This window comes from Drosophila arizonae, chromosome 4 (genome assembly GCF_054131065.1).
Source record: "Drosophila arizonae isolate 15081-1271.41 chromosome 4, UAZ_ARI_1.0, whole genome shotgun sequence".
NCBI lineage: Eukaryota > Metazoa > Arthropoda > Insecta > Diptera > Drosophilidae > Drosophila > Drosophila arizonae.
The window spans coordinates 14,922,608-14,945,947 of record NC_142924.1 but is presented as its reverse complement, the minus strand read 5'-3'; the positions used below and the strand labels follow the sequence as shown (position 1 = coordinate 14,945,947).

Sequence of the window (23,340 nt, the reverse complement as noted above, 5' to 3'; positions counted from 1 at the left end):
CTCGAACGAGAATTCACGAACGACCCGATGACACCAAGACTAGTTAGACTCATGCTAATTAGAATTATACTGATTTCAGTGTAGACAATATTCATATTTAGCAGATTGTCGCAAGTGAGTGGCATATCTTACAGCCGTAAATGCTGCACTTTAATAACTTTAAAACTAAACTAAATCAGCGAAGGCTGATGGTATTTCTCATTGCGTCGTCTCCTCGGTGCTTTGCGTCTTCTTCGTGGGGCGGTGGCTCTTGTGCACCGCATCGTTGTGGCCCTCGCGATTGCGCGCAATCTCAATGGCTAGGAACTGAACACGAAACACGAATATCGAATTGTCTGGAGAGAATTCCTTGCTGGCATCGGCACGCATCAGAGTGCCGTAGGAGTAGTCTTCCATTTTATTGAATTTCTCAGCGAATTGACGCCATTTCAATTTCTCTGTTGCCGACTTGAGAGTTTCGTCGCTGAGTCGAGCCACCTGCAAATCTGGAAAGTCTTGGCGAAATGTGGCGTAGATTTGATCATCGTAGGGTGTCAAACGCAGCTGTGAGGGCGGCACGCTGGTCAGCAGCTATACGATAATAGTTGATTTGAATAGTTTACTTTACTTATCAGATTATTATTAATTCGACTCACATTAAAATGCACTTCGGCATGTTCGAGTGCTTTGGCCGCCCACATTTCTTCCACAAGTGAATCATTGCCGAACTCCTCAGCAGGCCTCGAAAGCAGGGAAGCGCCATGCTGTATTAATTGAATACTTTAATTTACTTTAAATTTACGTTTATTAGGCTCACTATACCATTAATTCCATTTTGTATTGTGTTTATTACAAATCTGCACGTTTCAGCGGTGCCAATCACAATGTACGCCAACAAGTGTACTTATCGATAGTTACCGTGGAATCGATTTGTCGCTTTGACGGGCTAAATTTAAAATACCAATCACTTTGAATTCTAAATTAATTATTAAATCTTATACCATAATCGATAGCTCAATATTACATCGATAGGTTGGACGGTTAAGAATCGTTTTTGAATACAATGAAAACAAATTTTAATATAGCAATCCATGCTTTTCATTTGTTTGTAGTTACTTTTTTCATTTCGGTAGACAAATTCAGTACACTTGTTTATTGATTTAAAAGCAGACACATGTTTTAAACACTATTCCGAATTTTATAGGGCAAATATGTTTCATAACATAAGTATTACTTTTTTGTGCGCCTTGGCATTTATATCCTGGTCGTTGCTGTGTTATTTACATGCAATTGAGGATAAAACTCACTACGATCACAAAGTGAAAATCTTCACGGGTAAAGATATTCTAATTGTCAAATAATTTTATAAGAATAATAATTATTCGTTTGTTTTTTTATTTTTTATTTATTTTTTTATATTATTTTTAGTGAGGCCTACCTACGTAGCTGAGTCAAAATCTTGTCCCAATGATTCTCCAGTAATTCATTTTCTAAAAATTTTCTATGACTTGATTATCAACTATGGGATCATACTTTTGGTCGTTATTGCTATCTCAGCATCTGCGCAATGGTTGGGAAAAACGGCCAGACATTGTATTCAAAATGTCCCGCTTAGCAATTTCACGTCAATGGAAGACCCAGAGTATGCTGATCAAGAGGAAATAGAGGAAGAGAAGCAAATGGAAGTGGAGGAACCTTTTAGTGCAGGAGTGCCAAATAAACATGATTGGAAGGCTGAACAAAAATGGCAAGTGGAATATAAATTGAAGAAGGCGCAGTGGCAAATGGAGAGACAGTTGGAGACTGAAAAAAAATGGGAGATGAAACGAAATATGGAGAAGAAACGTTACGTAGAGATCGAGCCAAATATGGAAAGGAAACAGAATTGGAATTTGGAAGAGAAAACGTTGGTTCATCAAGAAAATATAGAGTTGAGAGAGCAGTTAAATGATTTGCAGCAGCATTGCCGTGAATTGCTTCAGGAACTGCGCGCTGTCAATGACTCTAGCCGTTCGAATTCCTCCAGCAGTTGTTTCAGCAGCTCCGAAGCCGACGATCCAGCTTCCGTTCTTATGTGGAAGCAGCCAGCTACAATGTCTTCGAGTGGTTTGTCTATAGCGCAGGATACGGAATCTTTGAGTTCGATGACACAAAAAGTTTACGTGACTCATAGTCATTACCATTTTAATTTTAATGGACCGGTGCAATTAATGAGACAAAACATAAATCTTAGTACAATAGGCCCTCAAAAATTACTTGGACGAAGCGAATTTTTACAGGTGTGGGGCACATTTCTCTGTGGACCGAAGGAACGTCCCATGCTAACTGGTATAAATAATATTTTAATGTGAAAGGCGCACAAATCTTTATCCGTGAAACTATCTTTTTATATATATATATAAAAAAAAAACGTTACTATTTAAATTAATTTGGTATTTTCAATATTGCTGCCACACTACTTTTAATTCACTGGACGCAACTATCGATAACTTAAATATTAAGCGCGCAGTCGATAGCTCTGCTCACGCCTTTTGCGGTCCATCAAATTTAACTGCCAGTTTGTTTCTTTCGTTCGACGTCGCGTGACTTGTGTGCGCGGACTATTTTTATCAGTAACAGTTCATCTCAAAAAGTGCTGAGTTTTATAAAATTGAGATTAAATGTAATTATAATAATTCATTTCATATTCTCAACCACTCCAATAAACGTTGATTCTATCATACTAATAACTTTTGACAATGCGGACATCGGTCATATTTCAAATTGAAATGTTTCTTGTTTGTGCGATCGTGAATGGAAAAATGCAAAAGTGATTGAAAAGAAAAACAAAAGAAAAGTTGGCGTAAAGTACGCTCGTCACGTTTTCTAAGAATCTGATTGTTCTTGTGATTATTGTTGTTGTTCTAGTTCATGCAGATGCGCCTTTTACGTTATGCATTTGCATTTCCATCAAAGTTGTTATATGATAACTGTTTGTGTTTCTTCTTCTTATTGTTACATTGCGGTGCTAAGCTTAGTTTTATCTCGTTGACTGCAGCGAATGGCATTGTTTGCATTTTATTTGTGCATTATCACTCCCACACACATACACACACACACACACACACACACACACATTCCCAGAACACAGTCGCACACATCCAACCTGCGGAATAATCATTAAAAGCACCAATAATAATGTGCATCTCTCCTTTTGTTGTCTCGCTCACTCTTTCTGTATTCCTTACCAGTGCTGCCTTACTTAAGATCTTCAGATTTTTGTTTGTCAAAACAAAATCAAAATTATTATGATATATTTTGGGAAATTTTTATTTGGATTTTATATTTTTGGTGCTCTGCTGCTTTGTGGTCGCTCTTGCGCTTGTCTAAAAATAGCCGCCCGCCGCTGATAAAGCATCAGATCACTCTCACTATCGATGAGAGCATAAGGCCCTCTGCTGTTGCTGCTGCTCTTTCTCTCTCTTTTGCTCTGTCACTCTCATAATCTCTCACTGCCTCTCCCGCTTTATCTTACTGTAAATGTGTGTGTGTGAGTAATTCTTGCGGCATTTTAATTCTCGTGTTTTATTTGCCGTGGGGCAGATAAAACAGCTGAGCCGTCCTCCGCCCAGGAATGTGCTGGCGTTGCATTTTCCATTTCTATATTTGTAATGCGCACACCGTTTTTGTCGTTTTGCCCCACTGTCAACAGCGTTTTACAATTGAATCATCAACAAGTTGTTGCTGTTGTTGTTCGCTATTTTCTTACCTTCTGCTATTGTTGTTTATGTTTTGTTTTATGCGAATAAATCACATTTGGTTTTGATTTTCTTTAGCCTCTTGCAAATTCTTAGCGGAAATGTCAATAAATAAAAAGTTTTAAAGGCACTCTCACACTTGGATATACATATGAATATGTACATACATATATACACATGTAGATATATATACATATATAATTATGTATGTATGTATATACATACCTATGCATGTTCATATATGCATATGTTTGTATGCAGCTTAACTGCGCTGCTTACGTCGCGCATAATAAAGATTAACGCATTTCTTATCAAGCGTTGATAGCAGAGCAGACGACATCCACAGCAACAATAATAATAACAACAACAACATCAACAACAGTCAAAGAGCAGAGTGAGCATTTGAGCTTCGCTTTTTGCCTCCTTCGCTCAAACACACACACATACACTGAAACATACTCGCATGTCCACTTAGTAGGCACTGATATCTCACGCGTTGTCGTTGACTTCGCTGATTAGCATTAACTAAGCCACACCAACAACAACAACAACGAACGCGTCTAGTTTTGTTGTATTATTTATTTGTTTTCTGGTTTTCAACTGCACACCCACACACACACGCACATGTGTGTACATATACACCTATATAAGTAAATTGCAAGAGGGAGATAGAAGAGATTGGCTGTCGCAGCAGCCGCCGTCGGCGCTTTATTTTCGCGCTGCTGCTGATAAAATAAAGAACAATATTAATTTAAGTTTAAAAATAGAATTTTGCTGCAGATGCCTCTTTTCTGCATGTATGTTTGTACTAATGTATGTATATATGTTTGCATTTGTATCAGTGAGCTGAGCGGCAGAAAAAAAGTTGCTCACGCATACAAAAACAAGCAACAACTCTGCTTGATCTGCCTGCTTGTCTGTGATTGCGCTGCTCTCTCTTTTGGTCACTCGTTCTCGCTCTCGTTGCCGTTCTCTCAGCGAGGCGACGTTGGAGCCAATTCAGCGCTCGTTTTACTTCACGCTTTTCAGTATTATTCTATTCGCCTGCGTTTCAAGTTGATATTCACGGATTGCGGACTACGTGCACGCATACATACACAAACGAGATATATACATACACATATGTACGCATGTATGTATGTTTATTATATATTTTGATTGGATTGGGGCAAAAGAGTGCGCCATCGTTCGGTGTGTTTTTTCTTGTTTCTGGAGCAACAGCAGCAGTAAAGTAAAATAAAATAAAAAACAAACAAAAAACACATTAAAAATATTTATGCAACAATTTTCAAATGTTCGGCAGCTTGCGTATGGATGTGTTGTGTGTATGTGCATTGTTTTGTAAAATACTTGAGATAATTATTAAAAAAAGTAAAACAACAAAATGTGTTAATGAGAATATTTGCACATCAACTAATATCTGATAATTAATATTTAGTATTTTTCTCGCTCTTGCGTTCACGCTCTCACATTCTCTCATTTTCTTTCTCTCGTTACGATCTTGATGTGCATGCGAGTATAAGAGTTGTGTGTGTGTATGTAATCACAAAACATGCGGAAAAGCGCTTGGTAAATAAAAAGAAAAACAAATACAAACTGAATGATTTTTAAAACGCTTGAGACGTAAATGCAAAGATAACAGAACTTTGTGATAAATCGCACTAAAATCCGAATTCCAATGCAAGCCATTTTGTTGTTCCTTATCTAAGCTGTAAATAAAATAGATTTCCCTAAAAAGTATCAATGGGTCCGTGCGAAAGTGAATACAAAATAATCGCAGGGTAGTTATAGGTAAAATATTTGAAGGAAGCAACTGAAATCATTATCATAATCGAGCTGAATTTAAATCACGCTTTATATTTTGAGTTGGGTTTTGAGCTGAGTGGCACTGTAGTCTTCGACTTCAAGTCAGTTGCTGACATTGTTGCAATTTACCGCTAAAAGCATCATTAGCGCTGTTTCGCTCTGTTCGCTCTCCTTTATCTACATATTCGCTCTGTGTGTGTGCATGTGTGTCTGCTTGTCTGCTAAATAAATGCACATAATTAACCAGAATATTTTTCATTCAAAAAGCAAGATTTATAAAAATAAATACCCAATCGAATATATATATGCGAAAAATAATAACAAATCGAATTGCGGCGTGATAACAAATATGTAAAGAAAAAAAAAAGGAAAAAACCAAACAAAAACCACAACAAAGTGAAACAAGTGCTAAAGCAATTAAAACGAAAACCAAAAGGCAATTAGAAGAATTTACAATACTTATGTGCGAATGTAATACGAATGTGAATCACATTAAGAATAAGCAAATCAAAATCAAGCAAACGTTTTATCTACATAACTGTAAGCCAGCAACGTGGGAGGCGTCAAGAGAGTAATAGAAACGAAACGACAGAGAGAGAGAGAGAGAAAGAGAGCTAGCGAGAGAAATTGCGAGATCGTGGCAAGCAACACACAAGGCCATCCCATCGAATAATGTGAGTAACCCATCCGCCTTTGTTCCTATACAATCACACGCACATACACATAAACAATAATCTTTTTGCTCTTGTTCATATATTTATTTGAAATTTGAAAAATAAATTGGAGCAAGGATACGTCTTTTAGATGTACTTAGAGTATTTTTATTTATTTAGAGGATAGAGATAGCATGAAATGAAAACAAACTTATAGAGTAAGGCACTAACTACATATACATACATATGAATATAGTAAACAACACAAACAGAAAGTTATGCTAAAGTTGAGTTATTCTTTTACAATATTTTTACATTCATGTTAACACTAATTAACTGCACAGAAGACAAAGTTATCTAAGGGCAGGCAACTCTCGTTGTTTCTCTTGCAATTATGCAAAGAAAAAGTTTGTCTTTGCTGGCCATTTTTGTTGTCAAATTCTTGTTGTCGGCAACTGTTGGGAATTGTGATGTCAACAGTTGCGGAACCGCTGAGCTAAGGGGTCAAAAGAATTGCATTTCATGAATAGAAACCTTGATAATGCATCTTTGTTTTTTATGTGACTGGGATGCGCTCTAATTGCTACTGATGCTGCTGCTGCTGCTGCTGCCGCAGCTCCTGCTTCTTCTTCTCCGACTTCGACATTGGCATTGGCATGTGGCATCGGCTCCCATTCTGTTTGTGGTTGCGGCTGTTACTCAAACTATTTGCGCAGCGTTTGCAGCAAATATTAAAATTTTATCCAATTTTTTTTTTGCTTCATTTTGTTTTTGTGCATATGAGAATTTTATATGCATACGAAATGTAAATTGAAATGAAATGAATTGAAATCTCTTTTGAATAGCTAATGAAATATAAATTAAACATAGAGATAGAAAACTTAAAAAGCTGTGTTTGCCTTCCCTCTCAAACTTATCTCTTCTATGTATTTAAGGATTTTCTGAGCTTTCTAGAGGAAGAAGACATATTTATAGAGTCTTGAGAGATATCTAGCAACAGTTTAACTGTCCTTTGGTAGAACTTTTATTTTCCTTTATGCCATTGAATCTCACGCAAGCAGTTAAAAATATATAAATTTGCTAGGAAGATTAAAGAGTTCTGCCCCGTCGTTTAAAGAATTTTCTCTGTGAATTCAGCGCTAAAAATATGCAGATGTTTATTTTTGGGCCACAGACAATGGAAATGTTTTGTGTTTGTAAACGACTTTGCATTTATCTTCCGCTGCTTTTTGTTTGCCCACAAATATTATTAAGTAATACATCTGGCTATAAGGTGAATTGTTTCTCTTTTTCCAGTCAACTGAAACAGAAAGTTGAACAGGTGTTTTGTTTCTTTCGCTTCTTTTTGACGTTTGCTTAACGTAAGTTTTATATTCATAACCAAATTCTTTAGGAAGTTAGGCCAACTTGAATGGAAACTGAAATTCGGGTTGAAAATCATATATATGTTGTATATATAGATTATTAATAAAGTCTTATTTAAGTTGATATTTACTTAAATGGATTTTTAAAAATCCGCCAGAAGATTAAAATTAATATAAGCTATCTATTCACTGCTATTAAGGAATCCATATATTTTTCCATAGTAATATATAAGCAGCGAGAGAGTATTTCATAGTCGTTAGCAGCTGCAACTTGTTTAACTTCCTATTTTTATATAAATATATAGATGAGCTTTCCTGTTTTCATTTGCTTTTTGGATATCCGGAATTTAATTATCAGAAAGTTTCTTAAAATTGATTAAGACAAGATATGAAAATACATATTTTTATAAATAGATACATATATACATGTACATACATATATAGCTATTTATATAACTACGAGGTATATTGCTGCAAGTGTGAAATAAAACTTTCGGCTTTTAAAATTCCTGTTTGGCCTGAATAGTTGTTTAAAAAACTAAAAAAAAAAAAATAAAAAAAAAAAATAAAAATAAAAAAAAAAAAAAATAAGTGCTTAAAAAAGAAAATCCAGAGGTAACTGGCAAAAACGAGTGGAACATTTTTTAGTTTTGTTTTTGTTTTTGTTTTTCAACAAAGCTGTAAATCAAAACGCGTTTTAAGCAAAAATAAAAAATGGAAAAAATTGATAGCAAGAAGAGGAGCAAAAATCGAGGCGCAAAAATCAGGGTGTAAACTCTATATATTTTGCTAAAATAAACTTGTTTTCTGTTTCCGCGCCCACCGATTCAAAAATAAATAAATATGCATGCACATGTGTGTGTATAAAAATTTTAGCGTGTGTTTTTTGTTACATATATACTTTTTGCGCTCTAAAACCGCAAAGTTCTGCGCGTTTGGCTCGACAATCTTATCATCTAATGTGCTAAAAATAGATTTGGCCGCCCCTGAGTAGTTCCATATGTATGCGAGTGTGTGTGCGTGCACATATAAATTTGTGTCTGCTATATGCATATGTGTGTCTCTGGAACTTCGCGCCAAACCTTTGTGTCTATTCATATTTCTAGCTATCTCCAGCCGTATCTTTGTGTCTGTATCTGTATCTGTATCTGTATCTGTATCTGTATCTGTATCTGTATCTGTATCTGTATCTGTATCTGTATCTGTATCTGTATCTGTATCTGTATCTGTATCTGTATCTGTATCTGTATCTGTATCTGTATCTGTATCTGTATCTGTATCTGTATCTGTATCTGTATCTGTATCTGTATCTGTATCTGTATCTGTATCTGCATCTGCATCTGTATCTGTATATATATCTATACTTTTGTATCTTAGCATATCGTATATCTGTCTATAGCTGTATATCTGCATCTGTATCTGTGGCTGTATTATTTTATCTGTATATACATATTTGTATTATATACATACGTATTTGTAGCTGTACCATTATATCTCTATCTGTATTTTTTGCTATATCTTTGAATTTTTTGCTGTATCTTTACAATTTTATCTATAGCTGTATTTGCATTTATGTCTTTTCTTGTGTATTTGTATCCGTAACAGTATGTTCGAATCGCTAACTATAACTGTAGCTGCATCCTTACATCGCTATCTGTATTTATGCTTGTATCTTTATCAGTATCTATAGCTGTACCTGTATCTTTGTACATAAAATTCGCTCTGTGTGCACGTACATGGGGTTGTATCGCTGTAGCTGTATTTGAAACTCTATATCTGTAGCTGTAGCTGTCTCTGTATAGCTTTATCTTTACAAATGTATCTATATCTGTGCTCATGCACAACATGTACTTGCTTGTAGATGTTTTTATATTTCGCCCTAAAATTTTCGCTAACTAAATTATTATTATTGGTGTTTTTTTTTCTTTCGTTTTTTTTGTTCTTTCTACATCTGTGTTGTTAAATTTTTTTGTTAGAGCGACCGTGTGATCATTTAGCGCTGTGCTAATTTAATTTGTCTGCGTGTTTGTGCCTCTTGTGTATGGAATTTGTTTTTGGTAGCTTCTGAAAATATAGGAGTATTGCAAAACGCAAAGCAAACAATTCATGAAGTCGAATATGGCCAATAAATTTCTCCATACTGATCACAATATTGAACATCGCTTGGCTGCTTTACGCTCGAACAGTCCCAAATACTTCTATCCTATGCTCTAAAAACTATAATCTGTTTTTCGGTGAGCTGAAAATGTGAGAAGAGAGAGACAGAAAAAAATAATAAATAATCCAGAAAAATGCATCAATAGAGAGAAATTGTTGTCTATAAATTGTTTTAAAATTTTCCACAGCTTTTGCTGTTTACATTTCTTGCTCTTCGCCCTGCTGCTGTTCAATGGTAATAATAATTATATTAAAAATAAAAATAATAGTACACATGTTGATGATATAAAAAAGAAAAAACAAAAATGGAATAAATGCAAACATATATATATATATATATATATATATTTTTTTTTTTTTTTTTGCATCAATAATTTCACTTCTCATTTAAAGTTTGTGCAAAAAGTTAGCAGCAAACTGTGGATTTTTAATAACTCAACTCGATATGTCGTCTCTGCTGCAAATGGCTGTTGCTGTTGTTGTTGCATCTGTGTGTATTAAATATATACATACATATACATATATAGATATTCACCTTTGGGTTTGTGTAGTTGAAATTCCATCATAAATAATTTCACACATTGAAACGCTTTACTCCTAGTTGGAAACAACGTGTTAAAAGTTGAATGAGAGAGACTTGATTGTCATTATGTTTTAACTCGCTGAAAACTGCAGATATTAAAGAACATTTAAGCTTGGAGCTAAGCCTTTGACTTGAAAGGAATTTGAGTTTCGTTTCTTGCCTAAGCTCAGTTAATGCGAATGCCTTCCAAAAGGAAGTAGGATATCTACGTAGTCCTAAAATAATAATTAAAATATTTAGCGTACATTCATTTATTATTGCTGAAATATTTATACTTTAATCATGTTAGATCCTTAACATTTAATGTACATTCGTATGCCACTTAAAAAATAAAACGTTTTCCTTTGATGTATATAATTTCCCAACTCCCTCTCTTTACGCACACACATTAAAAACAATTAAAGTACATTTAAATCTAAGCTTTTATTAAGCTTTTAGTTATATATATATATATGTATATATATATATATACATATATCCCCATAAGCTGCTAATAAACTGCTGTCAAATGCCACTGATGCATTGCCTTGCTCGTTTTGCATGCCCGAAACTGGCGCTCGTGTCGCTGGTTTCTGTGGGTTACCTAAAGCTGCCACCCAGAGTTGCCACCCACAACTGCCTCCCACCCCTGCCACCTACCACTGCGTTAAACTCTTCAATGAATTCGCCAACAATACTGAGAGAGTGAGAGAGGAAGAGGGGAAGAGCGAGACGACGAAACGTGAGCTCACAGTTGTTCCTGGAGTGCGTATTATAATGAATATGCATATGTGTGTGTGTGCAGCGATGTAAACACATTTATTGGTCTAAATTGTCACCAAAATCTGTATTACCTGGAGGGGATTTGGGATATATACATACATATACATACATACATATGCATAGGTATATGACGCAGTATTGCATAATCGAATTAAGTGGTGCGTAAAGCGAATCTGTTTCCACGAATTCATCGGTTTGCTGTGCATATGTTATGCAGTAGCTGGATTGTAAATTGAATAATGCGCAGCCTGGATCAGATTATAGAGCCTATTTGGGTAGAGTATTGAATCTTCGGTGCACTTGAACGTCAATGGGTTTAAGTTGTTAAACGCCACTGGTTGGGTTTTGGCTCATAATTGATTTGGCTTTTGTTTTGCCACTGCGTTAATACTCTACCAACAGATTCAATTAGCGCGCTGCCAGCTGAAGATATGCGTGGGAAAATTAGATTGCAAATAGTTTGGAAAATTTGCATGGGAAAATTAAATTCTAGTGGCATCAGGAAATGTGGATCTGAACCAAATCAAGTGAAATGATGAGAAAACAGCTACGCGTTCTCAATGGCAATGCCAAGGCTTCCTATATACACCCACCCGTTCATACAGCCACACGCACACACCCACATACTCAAAGAATATATATACACACACACACACCCACATACACCAGCTCATGTCTGCTGTTTGTTATGAAAAGTTTTTGGCAAATGCCACATTCAATTGCATGGTGAATGCAATTTTCCTTCCACCTCCATATATGATGCCGTTCTATTTTCCTTTTATGTTTTCCTTGTACCGTAAGCTTCAGCATTTCCATCGTTCTTGTCCACTGACGCCTCTGCGATTCCATTTCACTTTGTTGCCCGCCAGTTGAAGATGAAGAAGATGCCGACTGGTGTCCGTCCACCCTATGGCGTTCACATTTTCCGCATTCAATTAAGTTGAATAAATTAAATTGTACGAAAGTTCACCGAGCTGATCGAAAACTGAACGCGGGTTAAACAAAACAAATCGTTTAATTATTTAATTAAATCTGCTTGCATATCGATCATGTAACATGAGATGTTCATGCGCCGAGTGCAAGATAAACAAATCAGATTTTATTAAGACAATTAAATTAGATTGAACGGGCAGTCAAAATTGTAAATTTCTTAGCTCTCAATACTTGTACAGTTTTCCTCAACTGATGAAAATCTAGAATTATAATGTGTTCATTATATGATAGATAAACCAATTGTTTCCAAATTTGTTTAGTATATTTAGTATTATTATATTTGTATATTATTTTAGTATTTTTAGTTGAGTATTCTAGAAGGATATTTAATTATTCAAGCTTAGTATTTTCTATAAAAGTTTTTATTCACCCTTTCAGTTTTATATTATTAGAGCAGTGCATGCGAACTTTAATTTTATATTATTCCATCCCAAATGCCATACAGGACAGAATCCGCTCAAAAGGATTTTTTTAAAATAATATATGTTTTAGCAAGCTGTAGTCGATTAAAAGATACCTTGTCAAAGATATCTGAAATGAGCTTTTGTATATAGTATGGAATATATGTATAAATAAAATTGTAATAATAAATATATTCACAATAATTATATATACACATATGAGGGTATTTATTTGAATTTTTCGATTTTGAAATCGATCCTTTTTCTCAAAAAACATCCTTTCGTGCTCACTAGCAGATGCGGAAAAGTCCATATACCCTTATAGTTAATTTTCCGCTGGATGCTCCTGCAGTATTTTAGAGGCAGCCAAAAGCTTTTTTGTTAACGAAAGGTTGTGAGCACTGTAGTGCATGAAATGGATTAAAGCCGGAAGCACGCCGGATGCAAGAGGTAAGCTGTCAACATTGGGCGAATTTCAGCTGATTCTGGGAATTGATAAAATGGAAAACAGTTTATGAAATATGTGTAAATAGCGTAAATATTTTGTGTGCTGTACTTTATCTCTTTATCATAACTCAATCGCTCTCTCTCCCTCTCTCTGCCTTTCTCTCTCTCTCTCTGTCACTCTCTTATGACAGCTCTATGTTATCAGAAAATTTGACACGAATGCAAGCGACGGCGATAAGATCACAATTTGAACTCTCTGCGCTCTGTCTCTCTCTTTCGCTTTGTCTCTCTCTTTGTTCTGTTCGCCCCCTTGTGCTGCTCATCTATCATTTGTGCAGCCATCCGGCAAATTTTGTCGTGCCTTTCGCTGGACATTGTTCGCACTTCAATTCGACCTTTTTTGCAAGAAAAGGAGACAAAGCATTTTGGCGTGGTGGGCGGCGACGAACGGAATTTTGAGAGCGCTCTTATCTAAGCGGAGCTGCTGCTGCTGCTGCTGCTGTTGTTGTTGTTGTTGATGTTGTTGTAGCTGCCCCCTTAATGTCCCCTTTTATGGCCCGGCGGCCCCGCATGCTGCTGATAAGGCAAAAATTATATTTTTAGTTTTCGGTCTCGCCTTTGCCTTTGATTACAGTTGCCAAAAAAAGACCGAAAACAGAATAGCAACAGCAATAAAGCATTTTCCTGCGTCTTTCCACACTGGCAGCCTCTGCAGTTTGTTCAACTTAAACGACAAGTTCAGGCATAGAGCAGAAATAATAACAACAACAACACTCTGAAGTGCTGCACTAAGGGAGACTGTCAAAAATAAAACTGTAAGCATCAGCAAATGCCGCTAATGATGAAGAACATGCCGAAAAAGCTACAATAACAACAACAACAGTAGCAGCAACAACAACAACAAGTGAACGACTTCCAAGGCCATTACAGTTCATTGCTCAAGCAACAAGTGTATTCCCTTGTACTCACCCCTATGCCGCTAGCTCGCTTCCTCTCTCTCTCCCGCTCTCTCGCTCTCGCTCACTTACTTTCTTGCAGTGGTTTGTCAGCTTGTCTGCCTCGCTTGCACTTTTGTTGTTGCTTTTGCTGTAGACTTTTAGCTGGTGTCATTTTTGTCTCGATATTATGTAATTTATATACTTTAGCTTGTATAAAATGGAAAAATTGTTAAACCGCTAAAGGGGCCATAATGAACAAATTTATGTAACAGGTGGATGAAAACATCTGGCTATTATTATTATTTTATATGTATATAGAGAGATTCTTTATCAGCATAACGAACTGAGTCGATCGAGCTTGCCTTTTTGTTTTAAAGAGCATCTTTATATTCCTGCTGCTCAATAAATAAGAAATACCCAAACTCGACTCGACTCCAACTCTCTGAGTAAGTTCATAAGTCGTGTGCTCACTGTATGAGTGAGGTCTTGCAACCTATAAAAGGTCGGGTCTGATACGCTCTATGTTCAGTTGCTTGGAAGACCTCGTACTAGACGGAGATGACAGAGTTCGAGTGGGTGAAAATTTTAAGAGTACTATAAGAATAAAAATATTAAAATATTCCTGTTTAATGTTATTAAACAAAAGGATTATTGGAATAATAATATAGAAAATATAATGATGATCCCTAATGATGAACATACAATTTTTATACAAATTATAGATGATAATAATGATAATTAAATGATATTAATGATCACTTTGATAATTATGTTAACTAGAATAAAAATGTATGCCTATATTAATAATAAAATAAATAATAATAATAGCAAATTTTAAGTAGTATTATAATGACTATATAAAGACATACATAATTTATAACTACATAAATACAAAATAAAATTTTAAGTTTCTTTTTAGCAATTTGAATTCATTAATTAATTAATTTTATATTATACTATCGATATACATATATGCACAAATAAGTATTTATGTTAATCTTCGTATAATATCCGTTAAACCCACCTTAAATATTTTGCCCATTCATGTTTTTTAATTTCCTCCTTCTTTCTTTTATATTTGGTTTTTTTTTTTTTGCTCATTCGAATTCAAATATTTGAAACTAGTTAAAATTATGCCTATCACGATAAGCATTCAAAAAACCATCAGCTGTCGACAATGTTGCTAATCTGGTAGCTCCATTTGAGGCAACAAAGTTGCTAAAAGTAATCTCCCTCTTTGTGTTCGTTCAGACAAATTTCCAAGTTTCTTCATATATAAAGAGCTTTCAACACTTTGTCGCTGTGGCTGCATTCGTTTTATGGCTCTGTTGTTGCTGTTGTTGCTGTAGCTGTTGCTCTTCTCCTGTCCATTCTTCTTCTTCTGCTTCCACTTTGTATTGTTACTATCATGGGCATTGTTTATGCTTAGGCCACGGGGCTTGGTACTAAATTATGTTGTTTTAGCTGGGCATTAATGACTCCAACCGACAATGTTTCCCCCGCTTCCTTTTCCCATTCCCCTTCCCCTTCTTCTTCCCTACATTGTCAATTTGGCCGGAAGCACCATCCAGTGCTACGTCCCGCCCCGGGCAGGTTTAATCCTGTTGCCCCCGCTTTAAATGCTGCTGTTGTCAACTCCCACACAGCACAAGGGACTTGATGCAAACGTATAAATTAAGTTTAAGCATTTTAACTAAAGCATAAATCAGAGCCACTAGCTAACTTCTGAAACCCTTTGTAGTCTTTGCAGTCATTTAACAAAATGCTAAATTAATTGCAACAAAAGAGATTTATATGAAATGTTTTCTCTACTTAATATATATATATATTTTTTTTTTTACTTTATTGTTTTTATATTGAACATGTAGTAAATAATTTAGTAAAACGTGACAGGGTTTAAATAAAATAAATTAAGCTAATTGATAGTATACCATAAACATATGTTGGTCATATTTTGTATTAGATGAAGTTTTGTTAGTAATTTTTATATGGTTTTTATTGGAATCTTAAATATTATGACTGTGAATGTAATCTTTCTGATTTTTTCTAGGAAACTGGCCTATCTCCCTCTTATTTTCATTAATTGCCTCTCTCACTCACCTTTCTGTCTTTCTAAATCTCTCTCTCTCTCTCTCCCACTCTCATTTTTTTCTTTTTTAATTTACTCACCCCTCTCTCTACTCTACCCCTCTCACTCATCTCATGCTGTCGCCAAATTTCATACGAAAATTAGTTCAACGTGATTCACGATAATTTTAATTATAGTTGTCTATATAATATACATAATTATAGCAGAATAAATAAACGAATTATACACATTATTTATGTATTTTATTTTATGATGTATTTTAGTACTTTTAAAGCATTGGACTCGTCTGCTCTCATTTATTATATCATGTATATTCAAATATTATGGCACGTGTGCCACTGTTTCTTGGAATTTCTATGAACAACAGCCAAAAGTTCGCCCACAAAGTTTTCATCTGGCGTATTAAAGCCAAATCGAATCGTATACTCATTATCAAGAACAGCAACAACAACCTCATCATCATCATCATCATGATTATCACCTGAGGCATTTTCCTTGGCCACCTTGTTGGCATTAGCTGCTACAACTTGGCCTCTGTGCTGAGCGGCGTGGGCGTGTCGCCAACAATTTGAGTGTTTTTCTTTAATAAACAAATAAGTTAGGAGATTGGCCAACGACGCCACAAAGACGGCGGCAGAGTCCAAAAGGGTTTTCAGGCGACGCCATCTTTTGGGCGGGTCCTATTAGCATTAATCGAGTGTGTGTGTGAGTATGTGCATACCTTTCGATACCACACACACACACACACTCACACACGCACTTAGAATTTACGACTTTGGATCGGTTTTAACAACTGTTTGCCTTGCAATTTTGTGGACACACACACTCTTTCACGCAAAATTTATGAAACGCTTATTTTATGGCCTGTTTGTTAAGCATTTAAGTGGGCGTGGCATGAGGGGTTAAAACCAAAGAAGGTATCTATGTATACATGGAATAGTTGTGCTCTAGAGCTATTTGCAAATTGAATAACTTTGCACATATTCCTAAATATTATAATTTCGTTATAAGTTTGATGAATCTTCTCTGCAAGGCAAATTTAATTTCTGCAATTAACATTTTTTGCGAAGTTTACACTTGAAAATGTATTTTTTGTAGCACAGTTTTTGGGGCTCCCTTTGAGCTGCCATTTGACCCATCTGCAACTTTGCTTCATTTCAACATTTACACTATATTTAATTAGCTTTGCTGTCAGTGGATGCGATGCTCATTGTCCCGGCTGTCTGCTGTCCGTCGCAGATGCTCTTTTCACTATTTAAAGGTCAGCGATTATGTTGTGCACTGTAGATTGTTACGTCTCCTTTGATGCTCTATGAATACTTCTAGCTAAGCTCAATGGAACAATGAGTTACATGGAATACGATTCCATTCACAATTTAATACCGTGTAAATATTTGAATTCAGATTAAGGGTTATGAGAGATATTAGAGATCTGTGTAAGAAAATCTTGGAAGAAATTCTTACATAAGATTGAAAAAATCTTAAAATTTATACTTTTAATCATTTTCAGTTTCAAATAGGAAACATATTAAATTTACAGGGTCTTTCACATGTGTGTTTGTTCATTTGTCATAATTTAGCTGTTTGTGCAACTTATTGGCAGACTCTCCTTCAACACACACACACTCCCTCTCTCTCTCTCCCTTCCTTTCTCTTTACTCTTCTCTTGCCTTTCAAGCTGCAACTTGTGGATACATTTACATTGTGGCTTTAGCATGAGGAAGCTGCCCAATTAATCCGCTTTGCAGCTGCCCTTAACTGCGTCAGTCTGAAAAGGAAAATAAATATATATAAAAAATGAATTAAATAAAATTTAATTGTAACGCTTTGACCATTCCATTTATAGAATTTCTTTTGCCGATTTTTACCTCATAATTTATTACGCAAAAGTGCTGAAAAAAGGCGAAACAAAAATTATAAAATGAGTTTTCAATAAAATTTGTGACGTATCAATTTTCCTTTCCTTTCCTTCACATGAGTTTTCCAGGTCCTTTTGCAGCGATAGCACTTTTGCGTCGCCCTTTTATACTCGTTCACTTAGGTCTAAAAGCGAGTATATGGGGTTGCGTAATGCATATCTGTCAGCTCGTCTTTGTAAGTCTTTCGGAAATTTAAACATTTTATTGTTATTGATTTGTATTTCATTTCCTTATTGACTACTATTGAGTTTCCCTGCTCGCTGTACATAGTATTATGCAGTCGGTATTGCTGATTATTTGTATAATTCAATCAAATATATTTTGGCCGTTCATCTTCCTTATTTTTTGGGGGTTTTCTGCATAATTTAAATGCACTTTATCGACTCGCAGTCCATTTGATAATTTTTTTTATCAGCTATTCGCGTTGCAGGTGCTGACGGCGCAGTTATTCTTTAGCCTCTTCTTAATTAGCAAGTCCGATTATCCTTGCTGGCAGCTTACATAAGCAACAGGATAATGGGATGTCAACTGCAAAAATAAAAGAGGGTCCATGTATAACATTTAAGCGAATTTTACAAACGACTGATTCAGCAACTGCGGCCCACATTTGCGGAGCAGCAGCAGCGGCAGCGGCAGCGGCAGATAAAAACTCTACTTAATTGCATAATGCAGAGCAAGGGAAAAGCAAAGGGAAAGGTCCAAGCGAAGGCTGTAGGAAAAACTTCGTTAACCAGCAGTACGAGGGATTTATCTGTGATGCCTGTCGTGCACATCAACCAGATGCAGGGTATTAAAGCGTATTTCAATGCTGGAAAACGTAGAATTAAATGAAATGAATTGACTTCAGTCACTCTGTCCCTCTATTGTTTGCTTGTAATGGGTATCCTTAAGTTGAGCTGTCGCTTGAAGTTGGGGATTTACTTGTTGACTTTCAGCATTTGGATGGATGGTTAAACAAGGACTTGTTAAACATTTTGATGTAACTAACTTGTTAATAGAAAAAAGCTATTAAGGCAAAGCGCCGAACGTTGGGGAGGAAGAAAGCTAGGGTAAGAGGATGGAATAGAATGTGAGAAAGAAAGAGAGGGAGAGAGAGAGAGAAGCAAAGACAAAGCGGTAAAGGAAAGAGATAGGTAGATCGAGAGTAATCAAAGGACTGAGAAAACTGAATCAACTCAATAGGATATATGTTCATGTATAAATAATAAATATAATAGTTGCCATCGCGCAGAAATATGCAAATTTTAATTTTAAGCAATTCATATTGTTTATATATTTGATTTGCATAACCATTATCGAATGGCTTCAAATTATTGTTGCTTATTGGCCATGTAAAGGGCGAGCAAACACTGAAACATTTATTTAATGATGCAGCAAATAAGGTTAAATCAAATATTGCAATTCGAATCAAAATATAATCTTGCATTTTTGTACTCTCCCATAGGGTCATTCGAGATAGTTGGTCAAGTTGATATTTTAAAACACGATTCGTTTACTTTAGTTAACTGCAGTGTATGTGAAATTCTTTTGCAAATTATTTAATTTTATTTGATGTTTTGCAAATGGAATTTACATCCCGTTTTTTTTCTTAATTTCGATTTGCAGCTATGGATAAAATAACAAGAGAATTTATTTTCATACTGGCTTAAAGATAGCATCTGGGAAAATAGTAAAATAATCAAGACAACCTGAAAAACAGGTGCAATAATTGCAAGAATTTTCCATAAGAACAGCAACTGTTGTTATACATATATGCTGCTACAACAACAACAACAGCGTCATCAGCAACAGCAGCAGCAGCAGCAACAACAATAACAAGCGCAACAAAAACAACAGCAACAACGACGACAACAATCGCAGCAACAATAACACGAAGTGCACAAATAAAATACAGCAAAATATACAACAACAAAAATCGAGTAAGTGTAAATCAAAAATAATAAAAAAAAAAAATGATTTAATTTTTCAGTTTTTATTATTTTCATTTGACTTTTATAATTATGAAAAATAAAGAAAACAGTTTCGCTGCACTTATTGTTATTGGAAAATCCGATGAAAATGTAAATTCTGTTTATTATTAATTATTTTTTAATTGTTGATGACTTAAAATGTTGACAAACCGTTTGAGTTGCGATTTTAAGTGTTTAAACACTTTAAGCACAGCAATTAAATATTTTATTATTTTGAATATGAATTTTAAACAGACTTTTGGGAAATTGAAAGAGATATAATCTATGATTCGACTTTGTATGGGAATGTAAAGGAAAAAATGATTAGTATTAACGATTTTTCTGGGTATAGTAGGCTAATAGTTTTCCCAGCAAAATTGCCGAATTGAAGACTATCGATTTACAAAGTAATTTTTAATTGTTGATTATTTCGAAATCTATATATAGAATAGTATATTATTTGACTTTTCTGCCTGAGTTTCTGCCTATTAAGGCTATAGTTCCAAGCTTACACCTCTACAGGTGTTTCATCTGTATTCGCTTAGGTGCACACATTCTTTGAAGTGAATTCTTTTATGTGAATACAGATTGTAATGCTATAAACTAGGTGCGAAATAGAATGCCTACAGCTGATATCAATTTAATCAACTAAACTCCTTTCAATCTTACACTACAGAAACAAAAGGTTATCTAGCTAACAACAGTGAGCTATTATTTTTAACCATAGAATGGCTTCTGGTTTTCGTAGGCAGAGTTAGCTTAGCGCTCTGCCTCCTGCTCTCCCTCTCTCTCTCTCTCCCTAACTATGCAGAGACTCTGATTGCTCTGAAACTGAAGGCTGTGTCGTTTGCTTCAAATGTGTTAATTGTTTGGGCACTTAAACGTAATATAATGAAAGACACGTGCAAAATGCGCAAAGTACAAAACTCGTTCGACTTTTACTGCACGATATCTATATGCACATATGAGTATGAGTGGATGTGTGTGTGAGTCTATGTGTGTGTGTGTGTGTGTGTATCTTAGCGTTGTGATTTTAGTTTTTATGCCGCAGGCAGTTTGCCAAGCAACAAGCTTTTGTTCGAAATTGCATTTTTGGGAAATTTGCCAAGGAGCCGAGTCAAACTGAAACTTGCTGCTGAACTGCAATTAGAGTGCAATATGGGGAGAACATGAAAAACATATTACGCATACGCAGTGTATTATGAGTTCGGTGGAAAGTGCTTAGCTTAACTTTATCAAAGCTTAACTTTAGGCAAAGACTAAACACAATTAAATTCCAAGATGCAGGAAGTAGATAAAGCGCGGCGCACAAATTTGGCATTCCCTTAAGCTCACTCTCTCGCTCGCTCTCTCTTGATCTTGGTGTTAATGAAAGATCAAGATCAGAACTAGACACAGAGTGAAAGAGTGAGGGTGAGACAGAGACAGAGAGGGAGAGATAGTTTTATACTACGTACAATTGAACTGAGAAGCTGACGACAGCAGTAATTCGCACATATCTAACAGAACGAGTATTCTAGTCGACTCATATATAGTATATATTATTTATAGAGGCAAGCACACAGACACACATACACACACACACTGAGACAGATACCTCTGGACATGGAAACCGCAATTTTTGTATTTTGCATGATAAATTAATGATAATTTAAAGATAACATTTGTATAAACAATAAATTTGGTGCGCCTTGTCGTTTGTTATTGCTCGTGCTGCTTGCTTTTATTAAAAATAGACCAACACGTTACTCCACAACTGAGATAAATCACACGATTTTCAAATCGATTGTCATCAGCCAGTTGCTATTAATATGATTCATAATGGATTAGAAAAACAGCAGAAGACTAATAAATAAATATCCATGGTATAAATGTGTTTATTATTTCGTTGTGCAAGAGAATATTTGATTATACTTGCTAGATATGCAGATATTCAGTAATCCGATTCTTTTTCTATGCTTAATAAATTACATAAGCAGACATTTCTAGCTAAGCTGTACGATTATATTACCTTATTCGAATAATTAGAAACGGAAACTAATCACTTTTTGTATTATATATTGTAAATAACAAGGCTTGGTCAGCCATTGAATTTGTCACTTTGGGCAAATGTTGTTCACAATAGATATTCACCTTGAGTGTAGAATAAACAAGGGATGCGAACCCAAATCGTTCAGGCATGATGCATGACGATGACTAGTGGAAATCCGTGTTCTTAAGTATCCAAAGAAGATGAAATGCCTAAGCAGATGCCCGAAAATAATACAATTAACAGTCAAATGTAATTTCTATGACAATGACAATGAAATAATCAAAATCAAAATTATAATTCTTTTAGAGCATTCATAATAATAATTAATGATGGCATCAATGTAAATAACAATATTTATAAAATAAATCATGTCAAGTTCTTTTTCATATTAATCATTCGTTCAGCTAAAGATTTTGTAGGGTCTCATTAGCTTCAGTTAATTGAGTTTCTAATTGATAATAGGCTCAGTTTTTGGTCCAAAAGTTTTCGTTAGCATAGCATGAAACCGAAGAACCGTTATGCTATTGGAATTATCCGGCAGCTAAGGTTTTTTTTTTGTTTGTTTGTCGCATTTGATTGATGATGTGGCGCCAAGTTATTCAAGCTGGTGTGAGAGCTGACGCTTTTTGGTGTGCAATTAAAACGCCGTCGATATCAATTCGAAAAAAACAGCAGCAACAACAACATAGCATATGAATATGAACAACAAAAACAAAAAAAAAGAGAAGAAAACAATGTCAAACACTTGATAACTGCTTGAAGATAACCAAATCGATTCGTGTCGACAAACAATATAACAATCATATATACTATACACACATATATATGTATATATACATTTATGTACAGTTGTTTGTGCTCGCTTAATAATATAATCACTTGAAAATGCCATTTATAAGAGCTGGTAACACTCGCAAGATCTCTTCAAGTGCCAACATTTGACGTTTAATTGTTCTTTAATAAATTTAGTTTGACAGACATTTTCGTATACCCTTGCCAAGAGAATTTACCTTTAACTTGAAAAGTATTATGTAAGAAATTTATTTTAAAATTGAATATTTGAAACGTATTCTAATATATTATATTATTAATTTCATTAAATTTCTAAATATATTACATATTATTTTTATAAAATATATATTCATTTGTGTATTTTTCTGTAGGGTATCTATTCAGCAACATTCCCGCATTTTATGACTCGTCTAATTTTTCCCGTTTAGCGTGAATAATAAGGGTTAAAGCGCAGACACAATGACTGTTAGAGCCAAATTAATAATTAGGTGTGCTAATAAGCGACTCTTGAAGTGTTTCTATTGTATTGGCCCGCTTGCGGCTATTAAAACCTGATAGATTTGCGGTTATTGGCCCTGGCTTGAGTTAGGTTTTGCTTATGTTTTGGATGGCGCGGTCAATTGACTTCCACATGCTGCTGAAATAATAGTGTCCAAATAAATCCATACAGAATCAGTCTATGCCCAGGGGCTATGAAATGTGTTAACCCCGTTACGGTAGCTGATTGAAAGTGAAACTG

General features: G+C 35.1%; 3 protein-coding genes across 19 annotated transcripts in view; 2 read left to right on the top strand and 1 right to left on the bottom strand.

Annotated features, from left to right (window-relative positions):
• Window positions 1-115: 115 nt before the first annotated feature.
• On the bottom strand, window positions 116-962 carry LOC108614733 (protein PBDC1). The gene is made up of 3 exons (XM_018008976.2): window positions 802-962; window positions 636-743; window positions 116-570 (listed from the first exon to the last, which is right to left on the bottom strand). Exons 1-3 carry the CDS (start codon window positions 811-813, stop codon window positions 199-201), a joined length of 492 nt encoding a protein of 163 aa, XP_017864465.1. The 5' UTR covers window positions 814-962; the 3' UTR covers window positions 116-198.
• A 109-nt stretch (window positions 963-1,071) lies between these two features.
• Window positions 1,072-2,403, top strand: LOC108614732 (uncharacterized). Its single transcript, XM_018008975.2, has 2 exons — window positions 1,072-1,314; window positions 1,408-2,403. The coding sequence occupies exons 1-2, from the start codon at window positions 1,191-1,193 to the stop codon at window positions 2,328-2,330; spliced, it is 1,047 nt and encodes a 348-aa protein (XP_017864464.1). The 5' UTR covers window positions 1,072-1,190; the 3' UTR covers window positions 2,331-2,403.
• Window positions 2,404-2,505: 102 nt separating this feature from the next.
• Window positions 2,506-23,340, top strand: part of LOC108614070 (receptor-type guanylate cyclase Gyc76C-like) — a 41,445-nt gene continuing 20,610 nt past the window's right edge. The window contains exons 1-3 of one of the 17 annotated variants that reach the window (XM_089469067.1): window positions 2,506-2,641; window positions 5,790-6,196; window positions 19,434-19,747. The gene's annotated coding sequence lies outside the window, so the exon portion shown is untranslated. Of the gene's footprint in view, window positions 2,642-2,677; window positions 2,827-4,730; window positions 4,948-5,789; window positions 6,197-19,433; window positions 19,748-23,340 lie in introns of those variants that run through there. The other 16 variants (XM_089469075.1, XM_089469079.1, XM_089469076.1 and 13 more) reach the window with 16 other exon arrangements.

What these genes read in the sequence shown, in the direction of transcription:
- LOC108614733 (XM_018008976.2), bottom strand. An exon ending in ATGCCGAAGTGCATTTTAAT is followed by an intron (nt 571 to 635) that starts GTGAGTCGAATT and finishes ATTATCGTATAG; the next exon opens with CTGCTGACCAGCGTGCCGCC.
- LOC108614732 (XM_018008975.2), top strand. Translation starts at nt 1,191, where the DNA reads ATGTTTCATAACATAAGTATTACTTTTTTGTGCGCCTTGGCATTTATA. An exon ending in CAAAGTGAAAATCTTCACGG is followed by an intron (nt 1,315 to 1,407) that starts GTAAAGATATTC and finishes TATTATTTTTAG; the next exon opens with TGAGGCCTACCTACGTAGCT.